This window comes from Pelobates fuscus, chromosome 11 (assembly GCF_036172605.1).
Source record: "Pelobates fuscus isolate aPelFus1 chromosome 11, aPelFus1.pri, whole genome shotgun sequence".
Classification (NCBI taxonomy): domain Eukaryota; kingdom Metazoa; phylum Chordata; class Amphibia; order Anura; family Pelobatidae; genus Pelobates; species Pelobates fuscus.
Window position 1 is genome coordinate 29,434,621 of NC_086327.1, and position 20,714 is coordinate 29,455,334.

Consider the following 20,714-nt stretch of genomic DNA (forward strand, 5'->3'; position numbering starts at 1 on the left):
GCTCCAAAGTTCCAAAGAAACCAGGGAAATTAAATAAAGTGGCATTTATCTTGCTTAAATAAACGGACCTGCCAATAGTTCAACTCTGTGTACTCTGTGTCAATCCTTCAGAATTTATTTGATTTCTATTCACTAAATACATGAAAAGAGAGCCTCTGGATCGAGGTATTTTTTGGTATAATATATAGCACTGAAAAAACAAAGATGGCATCAGCAGGTAATCATAAACAGAAGAAATCCTTGCGGGATCTTAGAAACTATGCCTCTTAAAACGTATAAGTGTACCTATGGTATATGTGTCTATTGTGGACCCTGAGAAGCTCAAGCCTACTAAATTATCAATATTAAACAGTTGGCTAAATAAGTAGATGAAAGTATGTGTGTGTGTGTGTGTGTGTAGGGGGGGAGTGGGGGGGCTAATACGAGGGGTATAAACCCACAGGGCAACCATCCTAAAGACAGATATGTCAGCATATATTAGCATAGTAGTTACTCACTCTCTAATGTAATGAACAGAAAACTCAAATATAACAACTTAGAAATAATGAAAAAAGTAATGTTGGCTGTAACACCCTGCAGGTGGTTTAGGTAATAGAGATAGCTGTAGAGTCTCTGCATTGTGCAGCCGGGACAAACCGTGTTGTCTTAGCTGGATCCCAGGTGACATTCCATGATAGATGCACGGAGGAAGGCTGCCCATTCTGTAGTGCAATGAGACTGGGTAAGGACAATAGCAATCTCTGATACTTTGTGGAATTTTAATGCCCCTGTATCCTTGGAGATTAGTAGAATATGAGGGCCTCCTCAGTGGTATGGAATCTTATGGGTCAAAAGCTCTTATGCCATTCCATTGTTGCCCTAGATCAGGGATAGGCAACCTTTGGCACTCCAGATGTTGCGAACTACATCCACCATAATGCTCTTGCACCCATAATGCTGGCAAAGCATCATGGGAGGTGAAGTCCAAAACATCTGGAGTGCCGAAGGTTGCCTATGCCTGCCCTAGATGGATCCAGAGGAAAAAAAGTGTCCTACCCTCAAACCAATAAGGTGACTTATTTCAGACACCAGTCATAAAGGTATTTTTTGTCTGGGCCACTCTGAAATCTAATGACAACATCACTGTTCGCCCTTGCAGCAGTGGTTTGGGGATCCGATAGCATCCATTTAATAACATAGCTTTTGCTTGTTTAGTTAAAAACAGTTGGGAGATTAATCTCCTAAAAAAGATGAGGCAGTTCAACCACATTTGTGGCATTAGATAGACCTTGGACTTTAACAGTTTTCCTGTAGAACTATAAATTGTAGGCTCAATTGTGTCTGAGCTTTATGCAGGGCTTGGACTGTCTACTCGTGTTTAGAGATTCAATCCTAATTCGTGGGTAAGATAGGCAGAGACTCCTGACAGCTCCTCTCGTAAGAGACCTATATCAGTCACCATGTTGTGGCGGAGATCCTCCAGAAGGTGCCTCGGAGTGCCCTCAGTAACCAGGATGCAGCTTTACTCAGTGGAAGAAGATGAGTAAAGCTGATACTCAAAAAATTTGAATATCGTGCAAAAGTTCATTTATTTCAGTAATGCAACGTCAAAGGGGAAACTAATATATGAGATAGGAGCATTACATGCAAAGCAAGATAGTTCAAGTCGTGATTTGTCATAAGTGCGATGATTATGGCTTCCAGCTCATGAAAACCTCAAATCCACAATCTCAGTAAATTAGAATATTGTGAAAAGATGCAATATTCTAGCCTCACAGTGTCCCACTCTAATCAGCTAAGTAAGCCATAACACCTGCAAAGGGTTTCTGAACCTTTAAATGGTCTCTGTCTGGTTCAGTAGGAATCACAATCATGGGGAAGACTGCTGACCTGACAGTTGTGCAGAAAACCATCATTGACACCCTCCATAAGGAGGGAAAGCCTCAAAAGGTAATTGCGAAGGAAGTTGGATGTTCCCAAAGTGCTGTATCAAAGCACATTAATAGAAAGTTATGTGGAAGGGAAAAGTGTGGAAGAAAAAGGTGCACAAGCAGCAGGGATGACCACAGCCTGGAGAGGATTGTCAGGAAAAGGCCATTCAAATGTGTTGGTGACTTTTACAAGGAGTGGACTGAGGCTGGAGTCAGTGCATCAAGAGCCACCACACACAGACGGGTCCTGGACATGGGCTTCAGATGTCGTATTCCTCTTTTCAAGCCACTCCTAAACAACAAACAACGTCAGAAGCGTCTTACCTGGGCTAAAGAAAAACAGACCTGGTCTGTTGCTCAGTGGTCCAAAGTCCTCTTTTCTGATGAGAGCAACTTTTGCATCTCATTTGGAAACCAAGGATCCAGAGTCTGTAGGAAGAATGGAGAGGCACACACTGCAAGATGCTTTAAGTCCAGTGTGAATCTATGGGGCATTGCCAAGAGAAAGATGAGAGACATGAGACCTAACACTGCAGAAGAGCTGAAAGCCACTATTAAAGCATCCTGGCCTTCCATAACAACTCAGCAGTGCCACAGGCTGATAGCTTCCATGCCACGCCGCATTGAGGCAGTAATTGCTGCAAAAGGGGCCCAAACCAAGTACTGAGTCCATATGCATGCTTATACTTTTCAGAGGTCCGATATTGTTCTATGTACACTCCTTGTTTTATTGATTGCATGTAATATTCTAATTTACTGAGATTGTGGATTTGGGGCTTTCATGAGCTGGAAGCCATAATCATCGCACTTATGACAAATCACGGCTTGAACTATCTTGCTTTGCATGTAATGCGTCTATCTCATATATTAGTTTCCCCTATTATGTTGCATTACTGAAATAAATGAACTTTTGCACGATATTCTAATTTTTTGATTATCATCTGTAGTTTCTGGCTCTCCCTGACATAGAAGGCTCTGCACCGTTGGCCAAAGAGAATTTACTGGATGATCTGGAGGAGTAGTCTAGCTTCGGCACCCTGACAGCCATCTGGGAGCTCTGCGGCTTTCGGAGCAAATCGCCAATATCTGCCATTAAAGGTAGCTTGCCCGCCTTATATTTTTATTCCAATGCCCTACAAATAGGAGGAAGAAATCCCTATTGCAAGTCAGATGCAAGGTAAAACAATTTGCCCAAATGATGCAATCAAGAGCTTGCAGTTGCAGGAATGTTGGATTGTCGATGATAACCGCTACCTCCGCTTCCCTATTAAACCATAAATGTAAAAAAAATGTTTTTGAAAACTAGATTTTGTCTGTTATAGGAAATATTTAACAGCTTTTATACTGAATTATGTTTTGAAGAAGCTGCTCTTGTGCAGGAATTAGAAAATGTGCAACAAATCACACCAGCTGATTTCATCCCCAATGCATTTGGTAAGAAGAACGCTACATTCCATCTATGTTTAATTTGTTAAAAAGTAACAGATCTCTCCTTTTAGATAGAGTAGTTGATTTTACCCAGGACCACTGCAAAGTGCAGCACTGATATCGCATGTATATCCTAAAGCAGTGATGGCGAACCTTTTTGAGCCCGAGTGCCCAAACTGCAATACATGCCAACTTTTTTCCCCTCAAAGTGCCAACACGACAATTAAACCTGAATACTGAGGTTTACGTTTAGAAAAAAACTACACACAGACTGCTGAACACATTCACACACCGAGACATAGACAGACTGCTAAATACACACACAGTCCGCTAAATACACGCACACTGCTGAGTACGCAGTCTGCTGAATACACGCACGCAGTCTGCTGAATACACAAAGACTGCTGAACACACACATATACTGCATTGAGCGGTGCAGTGTATGTGTCTGTGTGTAATGTTGTGTGTGGGGTGGTGGGGTGCTGTGTGTGGGGGGTTGGGGTGCTGTGTGTGGGGGATTGGGGTGCTGTGTGTGTTTGGGGGAAAGGGTGCTGTGTGTGTTGGGGGGAAAGGGTGCTGTGTGTTGGGGGGAAAGGGTGCTGTGTGTTGGGGGGGGGGAAAGGGTGCTGTGTGTTGGGGGGAAAGGGTGCTGTGTGTTGGGGGGGGAAAGGGTGCTGTGTGTTGGGGGGGAAAGGGTGCTGTGTGTGGGGGGGGAAAGGGTGCTGTGTGGGGGGGGGAAGGGTGCTGTGTGGGGGGGGAAAGGGTGCTGTGTGTGGGGGGGGAAAGAGTGCTGTGTGTGTGGGGGGGGGAGGGTGCTGTGTGTGTGTGGGGGGAAAGGTGCTGTGTGTGGGGGGGGAGGGTGCTGTGTGTGGGGGGGGAAAGGTGCTGTGTGTGTGGGGGGGGAAGGGTGCTGTGTGTGGGGGGGGAAAGGGTGCTGTGTGTGGGGGGGGGAAGGGTGCTGTGTGTGGGGGGGGAAAGGGTGCTGTGTGTGGGGGGGAAAGGGTCCTGTGTGTGGGGGGAAAGGGTGCTGTGTGTTGGGGGGGGAAAGGGTGCTGTGTGTTGGGGGGGGAAAGGGTGCTGTGTGTGGGGGGAAAGGGTGCTGTGTGTTGGGGGGGGAAAGGGTGCTGTGTGTGGGGGGGGAAAGGGTGCTGTGTGTGGGGGGGGGAAGGGTGCTGTGTGTGGGGGGGGAAGGGTGCTGTGTGTGTGGGGGGGGGAGGGTGCTGTGTGTGTGGGGGGAAAAGGTGCTGTGTGTGGGGGGGAAAGGTGCTGTGTGTGGGGGGGAAAGGTGCTGTGTGTGGGGGGGAAAGGGTGCTGTGTGTGTGTGGGGGGGAGGGTGCTGTGTGTGTGGGGGGGGAGGGTGCTGTGTGTGTGGGGGGGGAAGGGTGCTGTGTGTGGGGGAAAGGGTGAAGGGTGCTGTGTGTGTGGGGGGAAAGGGTGCTGTGTGTGTGGGGGGAAAGGGTGCTGTGTGTGGGGGAAAGGGTGCTGTGTGTGGGGGAAAGGGTGCTGTGTGTGTGGGGGAAAGGGTGCTGTGTGTGTGGGGGGAAGGGTGCTGTGTGTGTGGGGGAAAGGGTGCTGTGTGTGTGGGGGGAAGGGTGCTGTGTGTGTGTGGGGGGAAGGGTGCTGTGTGTGTGGGGGGAAAGGGTGCTGTGTGTGGGGGGAAAGGGTGCTGTGTGGGGGGGGGAAAGGGTGCTGTGTGGGGGGGGGGAAAGGGTGCTGTGTGGGGGGGAAAGGGTGCTGTGTGGGGGGGGAAAGGGTGCTGTGTGGGGGGGGAAAGGGTGCTGTGTGGGGGGGGAAGGGTGCTGTGTGTGGGGGGGGGGAGGATGCTGTGTGTGGGGGGGGAGGATGCTGTGTGTGGGGGGGGAAGGGTGCTGTGTGTGGGGGGGGAAGGGTGCTGTGTGGGGGGGGAAAGGGTGCTGTGTGGGGGGGGGGAAAGGGTGCTGTGTGTGTGGGGGGGGAGGGTGCTGTGTGTGTGGGGGGAAAGGGTGCTGTGTGTGTGGGGGGGGAGGGTGCTGTGTGTGTGGGGGGGGAGGGTGCTGTGTGTGGGGGGGAAAGGTGCTGTGTGTGGGGGGGGAAAGGGTGCTGTGTGTGGGGGGGGGAGGGTGCTGTGTGTGTGGGGGGGAAAAGGTGCTGTGTGTGGGGGGGAAAGGTGCTGTGTGTGGGGGGAAAGGTGCTGTGTGGGTGGGGGAAAGGGTGCTGTGTGTGTGGGGGGGGAGGGTGCTGTGTGTGTGGGGGGGGGAAGGGTGCTGTGTGTGGGGGAAAGGGTGAAGGGTGCTGTGTGTGTGGGGGGAAAGGGTGCTGTGTGTGTGGGGGGAAAGGGTGCTGTGTGTGGGGGAAAGGGTGCTGTGTGTGGGGGAAAGGGTGCTGTGTGTGTGGGGGAAAGGGTGCTGTGTGTGTGGGGGGAAGGGTGCTGTGTGTGTGGGGGGAAGGGTGCTGTGTGTGTGGGGGGAAGGGTGCTGTGTGTGTGTGGGGGGAAGGGTGCTGTGTGTGTGGGGGGAAAGGGTGCTGTGTGTGGGGGGAAAGGGTGCTGTGTGGGGGGGGAAAGGGTGCTGTGTGGGGGGGGAAAGGGTGCTGTGTGGGGGGGAAAGGGTGCTGTGTGGGGGGGGAAAGGGTGCTGTGTGGGGGGGGAAAGGGTGCTGTGTGGGGGGGGAAGGGTGCTGTGTGTGTGGGGGGGGAGGATGCTGTGTGTGGGGGGGGAGGATGCTGTGTGTGTGGGGGGGGAGGATGCTGTGTGTGTGGGGGGGGGGGATGCTGTGTGTGTGGGGGGGGAAGGGTGCTGTGTGTGGGGGGGGAAGGGTGCTGTGTGTGGGGGGGAATGGTGCTGTGTGAGGGGGGAAAGGGTGCTGTGTGTGGGGGGAGGAAAGGGTGCTGTGTGTGGGGGAGGAAAGGGTGCTGTAGGTAGGGGTGCTGTGTGTAGGGGGTAGGGGTGCTGTGTGTAGGGGGGTGGGGGTGCTGTGGATAGGGGTGCTGTGTGTAGGGGGGTAGGGGTGCTGTGGGTGCGGGGGTAGGGGTGCTGTGGGTAGGGGTGCTGTGGGTAGGGGTGCTGTGGGTAGGGGTGCTGTGGGTAGGGGTGCTGTGGGTAGGGGTGCTGGGGTAGGGGTGCTGGGGGTAGGGGTGCTGTGGGTAAGTGGGGTAGGGGTGCTGGGGGTAGGGGTGCTGTGGGTAAGTGGGGTAGGGGTGCTGGGGGTAGGGGTGCTGGGGGTAGGGGGGGTAGGGGTGGTAGGGGTGCTGTGGGTAGTGGGAGTAGGGGTGCTGGGGGTAGTGGTGCTGTGGGTAAGGGGGTAGGGGTGCTGTGGGTAGTGGGAGTAGGGGTGCTGGGGGTAGGGATGCTGGGGGTAGGGGTGCTGTGGGTAGTGGGAGTAGGGGTGCTGTGGGTAAGGGTGCTGTGGGTAGTGGGAGTTGGGGTGCTGGGGGTAGGGATGCTGTGGGTAAGGGGGGTATGGGTGCTGTGGGTAGTGGAAGTAGGGGTGCTGGGGGTAAGGGGGTAGGGGTGCTGGGGGTAGGGGTGCTGTGGGGTAAGGGGGTAGGGGTGCTGGGGGTAATGGAGGCAGGGGTGCTGTGGGTAGTGGGAGTAGGGGTGCTGGGGGTAGGGATGCTGTGGGTAAGGGGGTATGGGTGCTGTGGGTAGTGGGAGTAGGGGTGCTGTGGGTAGTGGGAGTAGGGGTGCTGGGAGTAGGGGTGCTGTGGGTAGTGGGAGTAGGGGTGCTGGGGTAGGGATGCTGTGGGTAAGGGGGGTATGGGTGCTGTGGGTAGTGGAAGTAGGGGTGCTGTGGGTAGGGGTGCTGGGGGTAGTGGGAGTAGGGGTGCTATGGTAGGGGTCTGTTGGTAAGGGGAGTAGGGGGTGCTGTAGGTAAGGGGGGTAGGTAATTAAATCAGTATTCCCCCCCCCCTTCCCTTCTTGTTACCTTTGGTGAAGGGGAGGGGGGAACACAGCCATCCCTGGTGGTCCGGTGGTGTTATGCAGGACAGGACAGGTCCTGCAGCTCTCCTGTCCTCCCGCGCGATGCTGTGTGGAGCGTTGCCATGGTAACGCGCGGCAACGCTCCACACAGCTCGAGGGAGGACAGGAGAGCTGCTTCCTCGATCCCTCCCCCCTGCTTCCGGTCCTGCCGACACGGAAGCAGAGTAGGCGCCTGCCGTTTCGGGCAGGCAGGCGCCTACTCTGCAGTGATGGCAAACCTATGGCCGCGTGCCCACAGAGAGGGCCCGGCGTGCCACCTGTGGCACGCGTGCCATAGGTTCGCCATCACTGTCCTAAAGGCTATGCCCATTGATGAGGAATCCATATGGTTACAGAGCACACGTACACGTGAGAGTCACAGCATATCTTACATTGTTGTCTGTCTGTGTTGATAGTGTGTATATATATATATATATATATATCTCACCTCATCTAAATAATACATTGGAATAATTATAAATTGAATATGGTAGAGACCAATAAATGCGCCATTCCACTTTATTCCAGTTTGTTGTTCCAAATTGTGTTGAAAGCACACTAATACGTTTACGCAACATCAACCATAATTCAAAACATACACCAAATAGATTGTACGGTGTATGGGTAATGTGGAATTTCCCAGTAGGTTTCTACAGAAGAACAGACAGAAGTGTGTGCATGCGCAACGTACAGTAGGAGATGTATTGGCCATGTTCACTGCTAATCTAATACTGCTTGTACTATTACAAACCGTGAATGAAACCACCAATGGCATTTATCCTCTACACAGGCAACAGACTTCCATTAAATTTGCTGAGGTTTGACTTTGAGAATGGGTTCTAAAGCAATTATTTCATATGTTTGGATATTGTCGTCAGTATTACTTAAGCTTCTTTCCCATTTTGAATTTGCCGGAATTCTTGCAATAGAAACTTCCAAAATTTCCCATAATTGTCAAGTTCTTGTTTGCCCTGTGTCTGGGCAACAGGATCAAGAAAACCATTGATTGAGTTTATTCGTTTTTCGTGGCTGTTTTCTCAGAACATAAAACAGCCAACATTTCAGGTTTTTATGCACTTTTATAATCTCGTAGTCCGTTTTATTTAATAAATACAAAGCAAGTAACGTGCTGGTGACTTAATCTAAACACACAAAAAATGTGTAATATAAAGTCTTCTCAACATTCACATTATTATATCTATATAGAAAAAGATACAGTATATTCTCAACTTCTAAACACTCTTTTAAAAGGTTTTTTGTATTTTTTTTTTAGCTCTCATTTAGCAGCTCAAGACTCCTTCCAGTATATTGCTAAGTTTAAGTTTTGGGACTGTTTTATTTGAGTGTATGAAAGTAGCACAGAGGATATTTCTTTCTAACCACCTTTCTCACAAGAGCAAATGAGAATCCACTGGCCAGTCTATCAAAAACAGATGACCATCACCACGCTTTCACTACCTCTGTACATCCACCTAATCCCGTTAACAAAAATGTAGACCTAGTTGGTGGCCTTGTCCAGAATTTAGTTATCTAGGACAATGATAGCTCACGTTAGCACTGTATAAGTGTTTGGGATGGTTCCTCTGGCCAGTTATAAACTCTGCTGTATGTGTGATATTTTCTAGAGCCATATGTTCCGCACATTCCAGTACAAGAACCTGAAAGTGTGGATCAAATACTGTACGGAATGTTAACCAACAACACATTGGGTAAGAAATCTCTATTTGTAATTTACGAATTTATGATAGGCTTTTCCTATCTGATAGATGTCTAGGAACACATTATTAGCACAGGACGGATTGTCTTGGAAAACCAGACTAGGATTTTTATTTATTTTTATACGTCAACCTGTTATACTTTAATTTTTTTTCTATACAGCACTTTTTTTTTATTCTTTTTTTTTTTATTGTGGTGCATGCAGTGTATATACAATATGCAAGACCAATTCAAAGCATAAATAATAGGCTTATACAATATAAGGTTGTGTATAATAGAGTACAGCACCAATTTTTGCATATTTGTCATGAAGAGCAACACAGTTTGTGGTTAAGTCAACCACTAAAATGCTTTATGCAAAGGGGTATAACCATGAATATGTACACCATGTGTACTCACAAGTAGTGGCATCTGAGTTAAACAAAGTTGAGCATGTGAACGATGTATAAGCCAGAGGAAGGCCTCACCTTGCGAGGTGAACATGGATAAACTGACTGGGACGAGAAAAACAAAACTAATAAAAACAAAATATGAGCATCATGCCAGCCCCAGGCCTTCACCTTAGCTCCACTGTCATGTACTTGGCTACAGTCCAGGGAGCTTTTCCTGGTGGGCCGCAGTGTTTGAGGTCGCGGTGCCTCTGCCGCATTGTCCCCCAAGGATGTGGGTGGTGTAAGGGGTTTCTACCTCAGTGGACTCCTGGTCTAGGAAGATACATCTGCCGTGAAACAGCGCAGGGAACCTTTAAGTTGCCCGGTATGAGACCTCAAGGGTATCAATCCACAGCTGGCTGGTCAGGAGGAGGTGAGTACACTATCACTCTCTAGTTCAGTCAGCCCAGGATGCTCTCGGTGAGCCGATCATATTTGGCCATGATGTCTTCAGGTTGTGGGCTCGTGTCAGTACCACGTGGACTTGCGACCATTTTGAATATTAGGCCCTCGTGCCTCTGTAAGGTAATGTGCACGATTCAGGCAGTATCTCTCCCATGGGGACTGGGATAACTCTCACCGGTCCAAAGAAGGGAAACGGGACCAGGAGCTTTCATCTCCAAAAGGCTGGCAAGTTAGTAAGTGGCAGGAAGGTTAGGTGGCGCCCGTCAACCTTACCCCTCGCTCAACAAGCTCAGTGGCCCTTCTCACAATATTGTACAGATTCCAGCTTCAAAATTAGGTAAAGTCTGATAATTATCGGTTCATAAAGCAACAAACAGGAGCTGCTCTGGCATGCGACTTAGCAGCATGGAGGTCCCCCCTAACTCCTCCATACACCATATTTTTATTCTCTCAGTTCTTCTCCTTTTTTTTTCTAAGTCAATATTTGGATTTCATTTTTTTATGGTAAAGTACAACATGACATCAAGATGGTAAGTGATTGCAGTGAGCCATCTTGGAGAAGGTGCTGGATTTGGGGGACTGAGTGGCCCAGAATGAACAAAAAAATGGAGACCTTCACACCTGGTGAAAAAGCCACGTTGTGTATCAGTGGAAACAACAGTTCTTCTATTTTATTTATTTATTTCCCTATAATTTTTATCCTTAGTAATTCTGCTTCCTCCCTCATCCTTAGAGAGAAGTGATCTGTAGGACACAGAATTATTTATAAAAAAAATAAATGTAATCAATGCCACCATATCATGAATAAAAGTAATTATTAAAATGAACTTGGGAAAGATGGGAGATTCTCTTTAGTAGTTAAATATGATACAACCATTTAGTTTTAATTCTCACCCAAAATGTCTGTTATCACCTTATGGTTCCTAAAAATTTTTGACACAGTGGGGTGGTTGCTGGTGTCATAACTGGTGATCTAGATGGGTGTGCATGAGATATGTTCTTTGATTTTTTTTTCCATTCTACTTTGTTTTTCTGATAAACTAAGAAATTCTCATTTGACAAAATCTTGTTGTTTCTTCCTAAATACAACATTTTCAGTTGTAACTGTTCTTCATTCCATTTTAGTCCTTCTTCCACTTATTTTATTTAAATTCTTTCCCATCTATTGGTATTTCTTTGTGCTCATTTAATCCTTTTTCTGTTGTCTTTGTTACGTCTACCATCTTTCCACATATCTGAGCCATAACCATTTGACCTACTCTTTATATCTTATCTTGCCCTCTTCAACCCCAGTTATGATACATCTCTCCAAAGTACCTTAATAGTTGAATTTACAATATTTTGATGTTGCCTGTATGTTACAGAAACCCAATATGATGTTAACATTTATTATCGAGGAACCTTAGTCAAAAATACCTTAGTAAAGAACCCTCGTGGATTCTGTATCACTTCAAGAAAACAACCAAATCCAGCAAACTACCTGGAAGATGTGATTTTACCAATACCTCATAATGTTCTTGACTCTGAAGTTGCAAGTTCTATAACCAAACTGCTGGAGAACCTGGAAGACGGTACATTGGTTGAGGAGAGAGATGGGTCGGTTTGTGGAAAGAGGCAAGGCAAATGTAAAAGCTACTGGACCTTGGCCCAATTCCCGAACACAAATTGTCCAAATGAAATCAGCAAATCGGACTACACGGTTTTCTTCACTATGCAGACGTTTATAAGAGGTAAACAGGTTTTCATTTGTAGAGTATGAGTGTGTATATGTATGTATGTAAGTATATGCGTATGTATAGCTAAATTACATATTTCATCCTAGTCAGGTAAAAATTAAATTATATTTCGTCTTTTTTTGACGTTAAATAATGCTACAAAAGTTCTTGTTAGAGAAATGTCTGAGACGCACGAAACGTCTCGTTATTTACCGATTTCAATAGGCAGCCTGTGCTGTTTGATGCTCTGTATGCGACATCATGCTAACTTCATGTTTTGTCTCTGTCAGAATTGATTCAGTTCACAGAAGGAACGAGGAGGGAATCTCCCCAATACACAGTCTGGATTTGCCTCGGACAACAGTGGCCACATAACAGGCCGTGGAAGGAGAACCTTGTTATGGTCGAAGTAAGTAACTTCTTTCACTGAACTGGGGGACGCCGACTTTGCTTGACACACTTATCTATTTAACAATATATTTGCGAAAGGTTTTACCAAGAAGTATACATTGAATGTTGACGAAATTAACACTGTTAATGCACAGTAATGCGTAGTATTTTCTTTTATATATAACCTGAATGTTAACTTTGTATATTGTAAACTTACATCAGACACTCATAAACGTACATCAACATAAAAGGTTGAAAACACTACATTAATAGGAAATCCAAGTAACTGTGAATCCATTAGATATTTACTAGTTGTAAAAAAGTGTGTGTGTGTATGTACGTCTTTTTGTAACTCCAACACCTTGGCAGCCAGGTGTACTGTAAATAGAATAATTCAGTGAAATGTTTTGCTTGAATATTTGTTCTTGCCTCTGCCTTCATTACCACACACAGAGCCAGTGGGTGGGGGTTAACTTTGTAGGAAAAGAGGTCTGGGCATTTTATGAAACTTTTTTTGCCACAAGTAAGTCAACCCCTGGGACAAAGCCTGACCGCCATGCAGAGAAGCCTGCGAATCTGTGAAATAAACCTGTAATTAAGCTGTATTGTTGCTCAACTACTGGGCTGACCAGGTTTAATCCTCACCCTACTCGTTGTCTACTCTTGTTGTGGCGCAGGTGGGGCTCTTTGGTCTTTATCCCGGCGACAGCGATAACTGGTCCAATTTTCGGCCTAGGTGGAGGCGTGGGCGCGGGTGAGGCGGCCGATCACCCAGCCCGGGGCTTCCTGGAGACGAATCCTGAATCTGCAGAGGACAACCCACAAGCTCTCCTCCTCTCCCCCCCCCCCCCCACCCCCCCACCGGTGAGGGATATCCTGACACCAGCAGGCGCAGACACTGTACGTCTCAGAGACTGCTCATCCCAGGAATCACCAATTCCAATATGGTGGATGCCATACTTCAGTCGGCAAGCCTGGGGGCCTGTGGTGATCTGGCATCTCACTTTCTGACCAAGTTTGATGACATTTTTGCTGCCTTTTGGGTCAAGATATCTGAGAGGACGCTGAATACTGCACCTGCGAAGCAGACCATTCCAGCACCTGCACCTCTGGCAATCTCATGCCCCAAGGGCAGACGCAGGATGGTAATCGCCAGCGGTTCCCCAAGGAGGTGCCGACGACGGGGCCGGATGCACAGGCAGAAACGAAAAGATCATCCCATATCTAGCCTCCATCTCCACTTCAAGCCACCACAACTCCGGACCAGACCTGAAGTTGCCTACCTCCCAGGAATGCTCTGACCCCCTACTACGTTAATCACTGCGAACATATGCCAGATGCCTGGCACCTGTTCACATGCATGCCTCTTACATCCCAGATGACGATGGTTCTAAGGGACTGTATTTGGTGCCCAGAGGGGATCGGCTGATTGTAGCCATGGGACCGGAGTCTTTCAGGCATATCCTGCTATAGCTGGATTTCCCCACAATGCCTCTTAACCCATGAGCTGTTCTCTGAATACTAGCTAAACATACAGTTACAGTCTTTAACCTTTCATTATTTCAATTTCTGCTGAGTTTTTGCCTTTATCGCTAGCATGGGTTTTCTTGATTACTTATTATAAAAATGATGCAACGCTCTATATATGACCCACTACTCTTAGTTCACGCTGCATCCCAGTTCACATCTCATAATGGGTTTAAGCTTAGTTTACCTACAACAATGCTGGTGCATCTGTCATCTGAACAGAACAACACTGTAGTTAAGCGTGTGTTCCATATTATTTTTATGATACTAATCTCGGGTCTAGATTGTCTTGCTAGTTTAAGTACCAAGTTTCACCCGAATACCAAAGATATGTGCCTAGCCTGTACCAAATATTTTGCATAACCATAAAAAAATGTGCATTTATGTCGACTGCCATGCTGCAATTATACTATGTCTGATGAAGTAGCTTGTTGTTGTGGCAGCACAAGCCTGTTTTGTAACCTTATGCATAACTCAAAATAAAGAATAAAAAAAAAAAAAAAAAAAGGTAAGTCAACCCCAATGTCTAAAGAAAAAGGTAAACTTAAAAATCAGGCTGTAGATTCAAGATACATATCAAGATAATTAGATGGGATAATTTTGTTAAATGTCCCTTTTTTAAGTGCTCGGGACAGTCCTTCAACATTTCTTATGGCCAAGTAAAGACAGTATAGATTGATCTCGGGGGGCTGCTTTAATATTTATTCATAGAACTTGTTTATTTAAAGTTGTTCCTGAGGCACTGAGTTTGAGTTTATGAATCTGAAAAAGTATTAGAGCAGACTCGCATCACAAAGAGCGGATTTTGGCTCTGTCCAGTTCCGTCTCAGTTCTACACCCATAATGTTGTTCCTCATCAAACGTTAGACGCGTTCTCCTACTGATTTGCTGCATATTTGGTAAATGCATTATTTTTTTCAGAGATTCTATTCTTTCTATTCTTTTTCAAAGATTGACCAGGGGAAGATCTAAATCCTTGGTATTGTAAGTTCACCCAGGTATAGCGATTAGATCATTGATTTCATAGGATCTTTCTTTATTTGCACAAAGTAACCTATCCATACATCTTCTTTCCTTCATAGGTCACCTCCGTGCCAATGAAGTTGCTTCATGAGTTGAGCTATGCGGGCGGTGCAACCTCACTACGGAGCGATGAACTCAAACTGGAAATATCAAAGTCACTCTCTATATCATCTTCTGTGGACATGCTGGCTGTACTGAAAGAATTGGAGGAAATGATGGACTGTGAATAGCTTTTATTATCACACTCTCTCTAGATTATCAAATTTACCTCAGATCTTCAACATAGCAAGATATTAGTACAAGTGATTAAAGAGACACTGTTTGTACAATAGCCACCTTATCTTGAAGTGGTTATAGTGCTTGGTGCCATCCCTCCATTTATTGTTAAACTGTTTTGTTGAATGATCAGATGTTAAGCGTAGGCTAGCCCCTCTGCCCCGGTTGCATTAGCCTGAGCAGCAGTGGGTGGCTATGATTGGCTGAGAGTGTCAGCGTTTTCATCCTATCACAGCAGCCTATTGCTGGTATGAGTTGTTATGGCTTGAATAAAGTGTGTCATCTCTGCCTTAGCCACATCTCCAGTGGAAGCCAGGTTGTGGGCAGCTGGGGACCCTCATTCAAGTTAAACCATTCAAAAACCATATAACGCTGAATGGAGGGACAGCGACAGGGGACTCCAGGCACTATAAATACTTCAATGAGATTAAATGGTGATAGTGCCTAAAGTGTTCTTTTTTTTTTTTAGCATTCTTTATTTAAACTTGAGCAGTAAACAGTGCCATGTACAATGACAGCAAATAGAACAATAGTGTGACAACAGTGGTGACATCAGGGACGTTTTAGCCGCGAGGCAAACAAGGCATTTGCCTTGGGCGGCATTTTCCCGGGGGCGGCAAAAAACGCTGCCCCAAATGCCCAGAGCAAATGTCTTGTTAGCCTTGCGGCTAACCGACATGCTAGGCGGGCGGCGCTGGCGGGCGGCGCTGGCGGGCGGCTGGCGAGGGAGCACTTCCTCTGAGCTGTGTGCTCAGCTCCCTCGCGCGCCGCAGAGTGAGGCAGGGAGGCGGAGCTGGAATATGATGTCATATTCCGGCTCCCAGCCTCACTCTGCGGGCGGCGCGCGAGGGAGCTGAGCAGACAGCTCAGAGGAAGTGCTCCCTCGCCAGCCGCTCGCCAGCGTCGCCCGCCCAGCAGCCACTGGACCACCAGGGAGAAAGAGACCCCCTCAGCATTCCCAAAGGTAAGGAGGCTGGGGGGGGGAGGTTAAAAAAAAAAAAATATATATATATATATATATGTTAATGTTAGTGTATGTGTGTCTGACTGTGTGTGTGTGTCTGACTGTGTGTGTGTGTGTGTGTGTCTGACTGTGTGTGTGTCTGACTGTGTGTGTGTTTGCCTGTTAGTGTGAGTGTGTGTGTCTGTTAGTGAGTGTGTGTGTGTGTGTGTCTGCTAGTGAGTATGTGTGTGCCTGTTAGTTAGTGTGTGTGTCTGTTAGTGTCTGTGTGTGTGTGTCTGTGTGTGTGTGTCTGTGTGTGTGTGTGTCTGACTGTGTGTCTGTTAGTGTGTGTGTGTGTGTGTGTGTCTGACTGTGTGTGTGTTTGCCTGTTAGTGTGAGTGTGTGTGTCTGTTAGTGAGTGTGTCTGCTAGTGAGTGTGTGTGTGCCTGTTAGTGTGTGTGTGTGTGTGTGTCTGTTAGTGTGTGTTTCTGTGTCTGACTGTGTGTGTGTGTGTGTGTGTCTGACTCTGTGTGTGTGTGTCTGTTAATGTGTGTCTGTTAGTGTGTGTGTGTGTTTGCCTGTTAGTGTGAGTGTGTGTGTCTGTTAGTGAGTGTGTGTGTGTGTGTGTCTGTTAGTGTGGGTGTGTGTGTGTGTCTGACTGTGTGTGTGTCTGTTAGTGTGAGTGTGTGTGTCTGTTAGTAAACACTCAGAATTACATCCATACGCATATTTTTTTATCTTAATAAATAATATAGTATATTTTTTTAATAAAAATGTATTTAGTGTTGTTAGCAATGAGGTCCACCTAGCTTACCTTATCTTATGTTGACTGTTGTCCAGTTGGGAACTGCTTGGCAACTGCCTGCCCCACAGGCATCTTAAACAGCTATGGATTTGTTTCTGGAGGTAAGGGGGTGCGCTTTGCACCCTCTTGCCACCTGTCACTCAGGTGGACTACCCCAATCCTTAAGAAGCCACTGGATAACAGAAAATATTTTGTAGTAGCATCCTTGAAGGGATCTTGTTATTGAAATATGATTTGTGTACATTCCTTATACAGAGAGTAACTGCTTGCCAGCAAGTAACCAAGGATACAGATTTAGACATTCACTGTAATTGTATGCCAGTAGAAGCAGCCATCTTGGCTATGTGTCATAAGATTTGCATAAACATTCCCTCCTTTCTGACTTAATTTCTGCCTTTGTTTTCAGCTGGTTCAGGCAACTCTAGATGAGAGTGTGAGGGGAGTTGGGAATAGGGAAGTATTTAACCTTACATGCGACATGATTGTGTTGAACCATGCCTCTGCGGAGGTAAAATAAATAGAAATACGAACCCACAATGAACAGGCACTTTAACGGGACACTACAGGCGAGATAGAAGGCCGCCTAAGGCATTGTGCTTACTAAGGCCTCACAGCCACTTAACTCACCTTAGACTGACCCGTTAAGCACTCTGTTATGGACCGAATGCCTGAGACCGGGAGTGTGTATTGTCTGTGTCCATGGCTGCAACACACATACATTGTCTATATCTCTATTTTGCTCTCTGTATATCATTATCAATCAGAAGGAGAAGTTCAAGTACCAGGAGGTCAAATAAGAGAGGCAGAGAACAGCTACAAGTACCTGGAGGTACCACAAACACATGAAAACCAAGAGGAAGATGCAAGGAGGATAGCAACATCCAAGTACCTCCAGAGAGTTAGGCAGGTCCTGAAGTTGCAGCTTAATGGCAAAAACAAGATACAAACCATCAACACATATGCCCTACCAGTAATCAGTTGCCCAGCTGCAATAATACCTGACCAACAGAAGACCTAGTCACCAAAGAAACGTCAAGACCTGAAAACTACTCACTATGAATGGAAGATTCCACCTGAAAGATGTTAGCAGTGACAGCATATACTAAGAAGCACAATCATGTTGCTGGGATTGTATACCAAAATATTGGCACAGTATATGGGCTGGAGCTGCCTATGTCCAGATGGGAGATACCACAAAGGGTAGATAAGAATGACAGGGCTAATATCCTGTGGTAGACAAGAAAGTAGTTGTGACCCAACCTGACATTGTGGTGGTAGACAAAGAACTGAAGATTGCAGTGGTGGTGGATGTGGCATTACTTGGCGACCATAACATCAATAAGGAGGAACATGAGAAAGTGGACAAATAACAAGGACTGAAAGAGGAGTTAGTCAGTGGAAAGGGAAGGTATTAGTAGTCCCAGTTGTGATAGGAGCACTGGGCAGTGACCCCCTAGGTGGAGGAGGGGCTTTAGAAGATTCCAGATGGGACATCTGAGATTACATTCCAGAAGAGTGCAGTTCTAGGAACAGCTAAAATACTGTGAAGAACCCTCAGACTCCCAAGCTTCTGGAAAAGGCCCAGAGAATGAGGATTGGAATATAAAAATACCACCCAGAGGGATGAGAAAGTTGAATATATATATATATATATATATATATATATATATATCTGTATTCCTGCTTACCATAATATTCTAATATTCTGTTTCCCTTACCCCCTCCTGCATCCATATATTTAGTCATGGTAATAAGTAATATCTCCAGGGCAGGATTTTTGATCATCAGAAAAAGAAAATCATGGCAAGTAGGGATAAATGTTCTCTTTACCTGGCCACAACATACAGACTCCACAACATTTAAATGCATAAAGTGTATTTGACCAATTAAATGTGAAATAAACAAATACCAAACAAATCAAACATTAAATACTGATTTATTTATATGCCAGGGGTTCTAGGGCCAGGATGTATAGTAGGGGGGATAGGGGCCAACTCTGTCGTGTTCCATTTGTGATATGGAAGGGGCTGGACAGGAAGCCTCCGTGGGAGACTCTGGCTGCTGGTTTGTGGTACAGTGCCATTATACTCCTAATAGTAGATGTAGGAAAGTTAAACTTGTGCAAAGTCTTGACCATGTATGCCCAGTTTAATCGGTCAAAGGCCTTCTCCGCGTCAAGGGCAAGAAAGAGGCCTTTCGAGTTTCTTGAGTCTAGTGAGGAAAGCATATTTAGGATTTTCCTGGTGTTGTCAGAGCCTTGGCGGCCTTTTATGAACCCGGATTGGTCATTGTGCACTAATTTGTGGAGTAATGGGGCTAGCCGGTTGCTGATAAGCTTGGCATATATCTTGGCATCTCCGTTAAGCAGGGAGATAGGCCTAAAGTTTTTACACTGTGTGGGGGGTTTGCCGGGTTTGGGAAGGGTGGATATGTGGGCCAGCAGCAGCTCATCAGGCAAGGCACCTACGGAGGCACAGTGGTTAAGGAGCGTTAGGAGGTGTGGTGCAAGAATGGTTGAGAATTTCTGGTAGTAAGCATTTGAAAAGCCATCTGGGCCGGGGGATTTGTGAGCAGGGAGTTGTGAGATTACAGTTGCGAGCTCATCTGTGGAGAATGGTCGTTGCAGTATATCTAGGTCTCCGTCTTTTAGCGTCGGTAGGTCGAGGTCCTGTAGAAAGCCGTCGATGTCGCTAGGGGTCGGTAGAGACATATTGGGGTCGTTTTTGAGGTTATATAGCTCACTATAGTAATTTGCAAAGAGATCAACAATATTTTGTGGGTTCAATATCTTGTTCCCTTGTTTATCTATTAGGAAGGCAATTCTGGAGGCGACACTTCTCTCCTTTAGTTGTGAAGCCAATTTGGCACCAGCTCTATTTCCATTGGCAAAAAAGTTATGCTTTGCCTTGCGCAATAGGTGTGATGTTTTGGCCATTTCTATGTTACGTAATTGGTTTTGGAGGTCTGACAGTTTTTTATAGGTGGTCGTGCTTTGGTCGCGTTTATTGGAGTGTGTCAGTGTGGCGATTTCCGTTACTAAGGAGTTGTAGCGTGCTAGCCTTAGTTTCTTAGCTCTACTGGCATGCTTTATAAAGCAACCCCGTATGACCGCTTTATGTGCCAGCCATACCTGTTCTATGGAGGTAGCATGTGTGGTGTTTTCAGCAAAATAATGTTTGAGGTCATCGGTGATCTGCGACACTACGAATGGATCGGCTAGAAGGGACTCGTTGAGTCTCCAGGTGCCAGTCCCTTTGTTGGGAAATGCTTCTTTAATACTGAGGGTGATCGGGGCATGGTCGGACCAAGTAATCGTACCAATAGTGGCTTCTGCTATGTTAGGCATGGAGGTAGCTGGAATTAGAAAGCGATCTATGCGGGAGTAGCTGTTGTGTGCAGCTGTGTGGCAGGTGTAGTCCACCTCTGTGGGGTGGAGGATGCGCCATGGATCTATCATACGGTGTGAAGCTAGTGTATTGCAAATTTTGGCTGTGAGAACCGTTCTCTGTTGCATGGTATATCGCGAGAGCCCAGTAGCAGAGGACGAGTCAGACTTGCTATCCAGTAAGAAATTTGTGTCACCTCCAATAATTACCTCCCCATATTTATACATGTCAAGGATTGCTAGGGTTGAGGTTATAAATTCATGTTGGTTTTCATTGGGGCCATAGACATTGACCAGCGTGTACGGGGCATTATTAAGTAAACATTGGATAATTAGATATCGACCCTTCCTATCTGCTATTTTACGGACCAAAGAGAACACTACATTTTTGCTGATTAAAATAGACACACCTCGCTGTTTGGCTGTATAGCAAGCGTGGTAGTCGTGGGGGAACCATTTGGAGTGAAACCTGGGTTTATCCTTCCATCTAAAATGCGTCTCTTGGAAGAATGCTACTAGAGCGCCACATTTCTTAGCCTCTTGTATGGCCAGCCTGCGTTTGTTTGGTGAATTTAGCCCTTTCGTATTTAGGGACATGATCTTAATCACCATGGTATAATGACGGGGTTTGCTGCAGTTTTGTTAGCTCTTAAGGGTTTAGAGTCATAGTGGAGATCGTATATGGGACAGTTGATCGGTATACGCACAAGGGAAGGGGTGGGGGTAACTGGGTGAGAACTATATACAATGTTCCGTGTGTCACCTAGGGGTGACATCAAGGTACCTGAAGTAACGGATATTTACGGCTACTAGGGAGCCTTGG

At 46.5% G+C, this 20,714-nt stretch overlaps 1 protein-coding gene across 1 annotated transcript in view; it reads left to right on the forward strand.

The window, feature by feature from the left end:
* Positions 1-20,714, forward strand: part of LOC134577813 (interferon regulatory factor 3-like) — a 70,844-nt gene that overhangs the window by 24,061 nt on the left and 26,069 nt on the right. Inside the window, exons 6-10 of the mRNA XM_063436712.1 lie at positions 3,273-3,344; positions 8,901-8,984; positions 11,192-11,557; positions 11,833-11,951; positions 14,542-14,704. Coding sequence (XP_063292782.1) covers positions 3,273-3,344; positions 8,901-8,984; positions 11,192-11,557; positions 11,833-11,951; positions 14,542-14,704 — 804 coding nt within the window. The remainder of the gene's footprint in view (positions 1-3,272; positions 3,345-8,900; positions 8,985-11,191; positions 11,558-11,832; positions 11,952-14,541; positions 14,705-20,714) is intronic.